This window comes from Oryza glaberrima, chromosome 7, assembly GCF_000147395.1.
Source record: "Oryza glaberrima chromosome 7, OglaRS2, whole genome shotgun sequence".
In the NCBI taxonomy this organism is placed as follows: domain Eukaryota; kingdom Viridiplantae; phylum Streptophyta; class Magnoliopsida; order Poales; family Poaceae; genus Oryza; species Oryza glaberrima.
In genome coordinates, this window is record NC_068332.1 from 15,184,115 (window position 1) to 15,193,744 (window position 9,630).

Below are 9,630 nucleotides of genomic sequence, written 5' to 3' on the forward strand. Positions count from 1 at the left end.
CCCCAATATTAGGGATGCGGTTCCAGTGCAGTGGCCACTGTGACTGCAAGTTAAGCGGTCATAAGAGCATCATTGGATTTAAAACAGATGGCCCAGATAGCATTGTAGCACTGTAGCGTTTTTTAATAAAAATGTACGGCTCTAATTTTACTGTAGCTCACAATTTAGATTATTGGATCAATAAATAGAGGGTTGAGATTGTGTGCAGTTGCTATTGTGCCGTCGCAATAGCAACTACACTGGATCTCAATTCCAATATTAGGTTTAAGGTTAGTTCCTGTGATACCAAGCATGCTACCCTTGGTAGTAGGCATGATATCCTCTTTGTATCAGGCTAATACATATTTAGTGTGAAGCTAGATCCAAGAAAAAAAAACTTATCGGCATAGACGATGAGACATTTGAATAAGGACAAGATCTTTGACAATACGGGTCATGGCGCCTCGTGCCCCAGCACCGCTGTGCTATATATAGGTTGTTGTAGCCACGCTTCTCTGTATCTAACCCATCGCTGATAGAGTCAAGCAGTAGGGGTTCCGACAGCCAGACATCGTAGACAAGATCCTCCATCGCCAAGGCCAATGACCCCCTATATGAGCCCCTCCACCGCCGACAGTGGCGGAGGTAGCGTGGGGGCTACAGGGTCTTTAGACCTCCTACCCCCTAATGAACCATTAGAGGCCCTATTAAGACCACCCCCCCTAAAATTAAATCCATATATCTATTACAAAGGGGCTAAAATAGACTTTGTCTGAGATTGTTATAAGGTCCAAAAGGCTGAGGAACCCCTACTATAATTTTATCATAACTCCGCCACTGACCGCCAAGGTCAACAACCTCCTGGACGAGCTCCTCCACCACCAAGCCGACGAGCTCCTCTGCCGTGGCAAAGTCCATCATCAAACCAAGAGAAAGAGGAGGCTTCTAGCGGTGATGTGTGCTCGGTGGACGGGGATATGGCCATAGGCGGTGACGAGCAGTGTGCCAAAGCGCATGTGGAGGAGTGGAGGAGATACCGTGTGAGGGCCACTAGCATTTCCGATGATCTCATTGTTTTTCTTATACTTATACTTATAAGCTAAATTTTGAATTTTAAAACTTAGTTTTGAATTTGAGTTTTTGGGTTTTTTTTCATCGTAGTTTATATTACATCATTTGCCTTTGATCGAGTCACTAAGGGCACATATATAAATGTTTTACTCACAAAATATTTTTTTAATAAGTTATTTGGATAAGCATATGAGTAAGCAAAACAATGGGGTTGCTAGTATGATTAATTTTGGCCAGGCATATGTCCAGGGGCAGAGAGATAGGAGTAGGGCAGCTAGGGTTGCGAGCCCTACTCCTGATCCTAAATATTCGTTGATTAGAAAATAAAGGAAAAACTATATAAATTCAACTAATTGAGTCCAGTTTAAAAAAATTATGGCTCCGCCGCTGATATGCCTAGCCTTCTATAGCTGGTCACATAACAGCCTTCATTTTAACCGGACTTACGATAAACAGACGACTGAACTCCTACCAAATTTTCATGCAGTAAATAGATGTCAATAAGGCACGCAGTAATTAAGTAGCAATAGTAGTACTCGCTCCGTCCTATAATATAAGGTATTTTGCGTTTTTGCTTGCATTGTTTGACCACTTGTCTTATTCAAAAAATTTAGGAATTATTATTTATTTCTTTTACTTACTTTATTATCTAAAATACTTTAAACACAACTTTTTGTTTTTTATATTTGCACAAATTTTTTGAATAAAATGAGTGGTCAAATATTGTAAGAAAAACTCAAAATCCCTTATATTATGGGACGGAGGGAGTCCAGTACACTACCACTGCATTCACTCTCACACAGTACATATATACTTCCTCACTAAGCATACACACACAGTACATATCGCTGGTTAATTACATAACCCCAGCCAGCCCCAACCTGAAGATGAAAACTAGTTAAAGCTTGAGATGTCTACAGATGAATTAATTTATTCAATTAAAAGATGATGAGGACAGACAAGGACAAATTCCACAGTAAACCATTTGGTGACATCACCCTCACGTACCCATCCATCCCCCCTCCTTTTAAAAGCCCCCCTCACACCCACAAACTCCTATCCCTCTCTCCTTAATTTACTTCTCCCTCCTCCATTTCTCCTTCTCGATCCTCCTCCTTCGGCCAGCCACCACCACGCGCATGCAGTGCATGGCGCAGGAGGGCTCCGAGGCCTCCGTCGCCAGCTCGCCACCGGCGCCGCCGCCCCCTTCCTCCTCCTCCTCCTCCGCCGCCGCCGCGGCCTCCTGGTGGCGCGACATGCACCACCCGTACGGCGCCGCGTCGGCGCCAAGCTGGCTGCCACCGCCATCGGCCGCGGCGCCGCGGTGGCCTCCGACGATGGCGGCGGCGCACCAACACCACCACCACCGGACGTCGTCGTCTGGCGCCGAGGACGACCTGTCGGCGTCCAACGCCACCATCACCTCCTTCACCAACACCTCCACCACCAACCACTCCGGCCTCAGCATGGACTCCTCCGGCGAGGCCGCCGCCGCCGCAGCCGCAGCCGCCGCCGAGAGCCACCTCATCTGGAACCAAGTACTCATGTGAGTAGAGTACACGTATATAGATGTTTATTTGCATATATATCATATAAAACAATTAATTACATGTAAGTATATAAATTTGCATATTCGAAGAGGGCGTGAAAAGAAGGCATGCGTCCACTACCCTTTGTCCCAATGCGTCCAAAGCGCCCTCACTTTGCCTAGATTCTAATTAATTTAAAGAATAAATTTGTGCATGCATCTCTCTCTAGCTAAGCTAGCTAGCTACTGACATCAATCCCTAATAACCCTGCTTAATTCCCAGCTAGCTAGGCTAATAAAAAATGAATTAAAAATGGAACAAGAATATGTGCAAGTATATTAGAAGTGAATATATAGTATAGCCAACCAAGCAAGATAGCTAGTTTCTAGTACTAGAGAGATAGAGAGAGAGAGAGAGAGCTAAAGCAAAGCAAAGCAAAGCCAAGCCAAAGAAAGGAGCTTTTCAAATAGTGTGTGATATAGGGGAGGCTTACATGTGTGTCTAGGCATCTATTATGATTCTTTGGCTATAAGGTTCTCTAATTATCTCTCTCTTTCTCTGATAGATTTTTTCCTAGCTAGCTAGCTAGATAGATAGATAGGTTCTTTGGAATTGGAATTAGCATATGTGAGATTTCTTGCATGGGATAAGATTTCCCCATTAAAGAACTAAACAAAGTAAATTCCATGGTGTAATATATGCATGCTTGCATGGTTAATTAAATTCATGCCTAGCTATCTAGGCTTTAATTTGGTAGAACAAACCTCTAGGTACTCTAGCTTAGCAATGCCAAACTAGTAGGCTGATTAGAGATAAATAATTAAGTGCAGAAGCAAGCAACTACTAATTGCAAGGATTTGTTTGGTACGGATCCCAAAAAAAGTGGAACCATATCAACAGCATCCATGTCTCCATATAACTTGCAAGTACTTTAATCCCAATTCCCAAAGATGATCCCTCTCTTTACATTCTCCACATGTAGTACTAGCTAGCTAACCAGATACTTTAATCGATTGCCTAATGATGCAATGGATTATCATTAGCAAGCATAATAATATGCAATTATATATATGTGCAACTCGATGGCTAGCTAGCTTGTTCACTTCAGCTCATATATAGCTCATCTGTTCGATGATGGCCAGGGGCGCCGCCGGCGGCGAGGTCGGGAGGAGCATGCCGGCGGTGCACGACGCCCACGACGACAGCGAGAACTTCCTCGAGCTGCTCAACTCGAGGACGCTCGCGCCGGAGCTCTTCGCCGAGCCGCCGGCGTGCGACTACCTCAAGAAGATGGAGTACGGCGGCGGCGGCGGCGGAGGAGGGGGAGGCTGGCCGGAGCACCAGTTCACGGCGGCGGCCGCGCTGGAGAAGCACCTGAGCTCCGCCGCCGCCGCTGGTTACGGCGGCGCGCTGGCGCACCACCACCACGCCGCGGGCGCGCCGGAGCGGCTCACGGCCAACCTCTCCGACCTGGTCAGCAACTGGTCCATCGCGCCGCCCAACCACGGCCACCACGTCGGCGGCGCCGCCGCATGCGATAACCCAGCGGTGGCCGCGGCCATGGCAGCAGCCCACGGCGGCGGGAACGTGAAGCAGTCCGGCAGCAGCTTCCTTGACAGCGGCGGGGGCGGCGGCGGCGCGATGCTGCAGCAGGAGAGCAGCAGCAGCACGGGCACCGGCGGCGGCGGGCAGGACTTCCTGAGGCCGATGGGGCTTGCCGCCGGGTCGTCGTCGTACAGCTCCATGCTAGGGCTGAGCAGCAGGATGTACGGCGGCGGCGGCACGGCCACCATGGACGTGCCGTGGGGGAGCAGCAATGCCAGCGCGGCGAGGAGCCTGTCGGACCTGATATCGTTCGGCGGAGGCGCGATGGACAAGCCGCCGCCGCCGGCACCGTCGTCAGCGCCGGCGAGGACGTCGTCGGCGGACTACAAGAAGCAGCAAGGGCAGCAGGAGATCTCGTCCCCAGTACGTAATGTATATATACATAATATTTCTATCCAAAATGTATTACGCCGTCAACTTTCCATATAACGTTTGCATTATTGATCTTATTAAAAATTTAGTACAAATATATAAAATTTAAGTTAAGTTATAGTTACATTAATAAAAGAAAATCATACCAAAATAAATAATATTTATATAATATTTTTAATAAGACGAATAGTTAAACGTTATAAAAAATTCGGTGACACGAAGGGAGTAATATATATGGTTCATCGCCAGTGATCGAGCGATGCACGCACTGATGATCTGATCATATACGTGTTGCATTCACATGCAGGTGAAGACGAGCAGCAGCGGCGGTGGCGGGAAGGAGGGGAAGAAGAAGAGGTCGGAGGAGGCGGCAGGGTCGGAGGGGAGCACGAAGAAGTCCAAGCATGAGGCCACCTCTCCCACCTCTTCTCTCAAAGTACGCCCCCATCATCTCTACACTACACGCATACATGCATTCCTTATGCATCCATATATCATGATCTAGTAGGTATCATTATACTCTACGTATTGTCAATTTTTTTCAGAATTTTTTACAACTATTTGCATCAAATTTGGAAGAAAAAGGTATACGAGGGGATATCCCCTCGAGGGATTAGAATCCACTCCCTTTCTAAATTAATGTACTATTTGATTATTGTTTTATTCAAAAATTTAGTATGAATGTGTGTAAAATATTAATCATTCTTAAAATTCTTCAATTATAAAAACAAGTAATATATTATAACCAAATAAATAATACTTGCACAAATTTTTTTTAAGATGAATGATCAACAGTAACATATATGAAAACAGGGTAACACAATTTGTTCCTAGCTCTTACGCATGTTGCACTGGTTGTCCTTCACGTGCATGAGCAAATTGCAAGTTGATCATTATAATTGATCAGTCATATATGCAATATACGCAGGTCAGATGATGGGGTTTAATTAATTTAATTTCTGCCAGAACAAATTAATGTGCAGTGATTAACAAAGTGAACTCTACAAATTATTTGACCTAAAATAAATATAAATATGATGTTTCTATCGATCAATTATCCATCATCTAATAGTACTATCCTGTAGGACTTTTCTTTTTGAAAAAAAAAAAGACATTAAGGCATCGTCAAGAACATAAATTTTACATGTATCAGAATTTCCATAGAAATCTGGAAAAGAAATCCCATGTTTTGAGGAGGGTATTATCCTGAGAAATCGGAGTGTTGCATGTTTTCGTAGTAGTGCAAGCTCATCGACATTGTTACCTAGTAGCTCATACCATGCCAGCATGCTGCAGGCCTTTATTTGTATAACAGTATTCCTAGAAAACTTTTGCAAGTTTTTTGTCCCCAAAACTTTCATATATATACTTGTGACCATCAGATCGCTTCGAGGTTTGTGCATGAAGGAAAAAAAACTGCTAGAAAAAAAATTTCAGACATGTCACCCGCAAGATCCTAATGCTAACCAGCCAAACCATAGTTGAATATAAGTTTTATATACGTTATATCATAATTATGGTGCAGTTATAGTGCAATTATAATTATAATTACATTGTAGTTACAGTGCACTTCAATTATACTATTACATCTCAGAAAACTTGCGACAGTTTTTGTATACTCTCTTTGTATAATGCCCAACGAACAGATGAACAGCTTACTTAGAAGAAAATAATTAACGGTTGTCAAATCTCCTCGCAATGACACTCATGCATTATACATTATATACATCCTTACTGAAAAATTAGCCTGTATTGTAAATATACATGTGTAAGCAATTATCTCAACGTACAGCAGTGCAGCAGTACATAAGGTGCTTTTTATATAGCTTTTATATATCTATCTTTTAGGATTGCTGATGCTGCTTGGTTTAACAGTCGCAGGTACCAAAAGTAAAGTTAGGGGACAAGATCACTGCACTGCAACAGATAGTCTCACCATTTGGAAAGGTAAAGTCCGATTCCAATATGTACAATTCGTTGTTTTTGTGGTAATTTTTACGTATAAACTAAAATGTGGTCAAATGATGCAAAATTTTACAAATTTATACTAATTATTCCTATACTGATGCAATAAGTTTGAAGAGGGGGGGGGGGGAATTACTCACTCCTGTACAATATTTAATGATCTGTTGACATACGTACAATTTAAGAAAAATTATATCAATTCATTACAAATTCTTGTCTGTTTTTTATGTGTTCAGTTAAACTTACAGATTATACATAAGTTACCTCAAATATGGATCCCATCTGAGGAACCTAAAATTTACTTTTTTAGGTGACCTATAACATTTATATTTTTATGTTTGTGAAATCAATTTCTTTATAGTGAAGTTTGCTATTTATGATCTGTTTCAGACTGACACAGCATCGGTGCTATATGAGGCGATAAATTACATTAAGTGGTTGCATGAACAAGTGCAGGTAAATTGCAGAAATTTTTTTCTATTTTTATTTCTTCTCAAATGCAATATATACATGTGGTCACTTTTTAGGTCAGTCCTCAAACATAATTGTAAATATTTAGAAATAACCGCTCATGATTGTCAAAAGAAAAGGGTAAAGTCAACTTTTGGCTCTCAAACTCCTCTTGGAGTCCAATTATCCCTTAAACATAAAAGCCAATTATTGCTCACGGTTAACTTTCAAAACCAGGCAAATAACACCTCAAAACTTGTTTCATGGTGATTTTGATTGATACGACGATAGTTTTTGCTAACATGAACTCCTATTATAGGTAAGTTCTGTTGATGTAAACCTAACTAAGTGACATCCACGTCAAGAAAACATATATAGTAGGAATTTGCACTAGCAAAAACTACCATCATGTCAAAAAGAAGAAGAAGAAGCAATGCATGTCAATAGGGTCTAGCTAGTACTATAATGCGTTATTTGTTTGGGTTTTAAAGTCGATGGTGAAAACAATAGGTATCATTTTAGGGCCGGTGAAAAATCGACTTTTAAGACTCAAAGGCCAAAAGCCAAAATTTACCAGAAAATACTTTTCTTTTTTTGTTTTTAGAAATTCCTAGCTATGGAATATACTGTAAAGAATGTGGATTAGATCAATAGCTGTGTTTCCCCTTTTTATGTTACGAGAAGAAAGAAAGTATGGGCTTAGCTTTGTGTCATTGCCTACATTTTAATTTGGTAATGGAGAACTTTACACAACCTTTTTATGACTTGTGTAATATAATGAATGCAATTATTGCTTTGTCAAAAAGGATGTTTTTAAGAAAGGCCCCATATATATTTGATATTTCCATTGGAAAAGCCGCATCTAATTAAGATTATATAAGATGAATTGCTGCACCACCAATTATTGGGAGACACGTGTCGAACCTGCAAAGCCTAGCTCAGCTCATACCCTTCCTAGAGGGCCCAGGATAGCCTTCCTTTTGTTCGTATTTTGCACAACATGAGTGTTACTAGTGCTGCTGCTTTTGTGTAATGGAATTCTTTGTCATGGCCCCGTTACACACACCCTTTTTGCAGTTCGGCTCTATCAGTTAGTTATTCATTATATGCAACATGGAAAAGTTTCTAAGAATCAGTTTGTGCGACCAACTATATACAATTTAATTTGACTCCTTATTTCATGCTTAATTGTTGCAGTTGTTGAGTGACCCATACATGAAGTCGAGTAGTAGCAAGGTAAGCTACAAACCTTCTTAATTGTGCACTCCTCCACCAACATATAATTTTAATTTAAATACATGTATATGTCCACGTCGAATATGTCCATCAAACTTAATTTCTAGCTAGCTATAGAATTTTGATCACACTAAGGGTCAAATTCTACATACGCTCACTCCGTCTTAAAAAGAATGCAATTTCTGCATTCAAATTGTACATCAGAGCCATGCATGCATAATCTATTCTTACACCAATCAAATGGCCCAATTAGAGACTAAGCTATAGTCACCATTCCATATATATATATCCCAAATAAGGAGTGCCTCCATTATATTGTTCAAAGGATAACACACCACTAAGACACATAATTAATTAGATTATCATCCAATACATTGTTGATGATTTATATATATTTTTCAGGATTACAATGCATGGGGAGGGTTGGATAGGAAGGAGAAGGCAGATGCAGAGGTTGACTTGAGAAGTAGAGGGCTGTGCTTGGTGCCTGTCTCCTGCACCCCTCAAGTGTACAGAGATAACAATGGCCCGGACTACTGGACGCCACCCTATAGAAGCTGCTTATACCGATGAATTTATTATATATTATTGTTGTTCATTGTTTATTATTATTAATTACTGAATAATGTGTGGTGGATATAAGATTAATTATTAGAAGAAAAAGGATATTCATAGCCAAGTAAGTTTAATTAATTAGAGCTCTATTTGTGTACGGCCACAAATTAATTGAACTTTCTCAATGTATCTTCAGCTGGTTTGTTGTTGATTTGTAGGTATATATGGTTCGTGTGATCAGCATCGAGCTATTAATCGATTGCTTTCCTGTACTGATTTAACCTTTTTTTTTTACTTCGGAGTTATTTGATCAATTTAATTGAGTGATAGTTAAGTGTATATATTGTTTCTTTATTTGTGCATATGATACAGCACAGGTGGATACTAGTATGCCACACATGATTCATGGCTTCATGCAGCGTGATGATATCAGTTTATTTGGGGCGCCCTAAAATATGCTTCGCCACTTTCAGATCATCAAAGGGATAAAATTGGTGTGTGGATGCTTGATTTGGACAGTTTACGGATACGAATTATATTCACCTGGAAATGAACTTAATTACTCCTTCCGTTTTAGGTTATAAGATGTTTTGATTTTGGTCAAAGTCAAACTCCTTCAAATTTAGCTAAGTTTACAGACAAATATAGTAATATTTATATTACCAAATTAGTTTTATTAAATTAATAATTAAATATATTTTTATAATAAATTTATCTTTGGTCGAAAATATTACTATTTTTTCCTATAAAGTTAGTTAAACTTGAAAGTTAGTTAAACTTGAAGTAGTTTGACTTTAACCAAGGTCAAAACATCTTATAATCTGAAACAGAGAAAGTAGTCATTTATTTTTTAACCGAGTATGGATGC

At 40.6% G+C, this 9,630-nt stretch overlaps 1 protein-coding gene across 2 annotated transcripts; it reads left to right on the forward strand.

Annotated features, from left to right (window-relative positions):
* Positions 1-2,124: 2,124 nt before the first annotated feature.
* On the forward strand, positions 2,125-8,983 carry LOC127780792 (transcription factor bHLH123-like). Of its 2 annotated transcripts, none has more exons than XM_052307761.1 (7): positions 2,125-2,596; positions 3,722-4,556; positions 4,864-4,992; positions 6,432-6,503; positions 6,912-6,977; positions 8,169-8,207; positions 8,610-8,983. In XM_052307761.1, exons 1-7 carry the CDS (start codon positions 2,190-2,192, stop codon positions 8,778-8,780), a joined length of 1,719 nt encoding a protein of 572 aa, XP_052163721.1. In that variant the 5' UTR covers positions 2,125-2,189; the 3' UTR covers positions 8,781-8,983. The 2 variants fall into 2 exon arrangements, with proteins under 2 accessions (XP_052163721.1, XP_052163722.1); XM_052307762.1 differs by having other exon boundaries at positions 3,722-4,547.
* Positions 8,984-9,630: the final 647 nt, after the last annotated feature.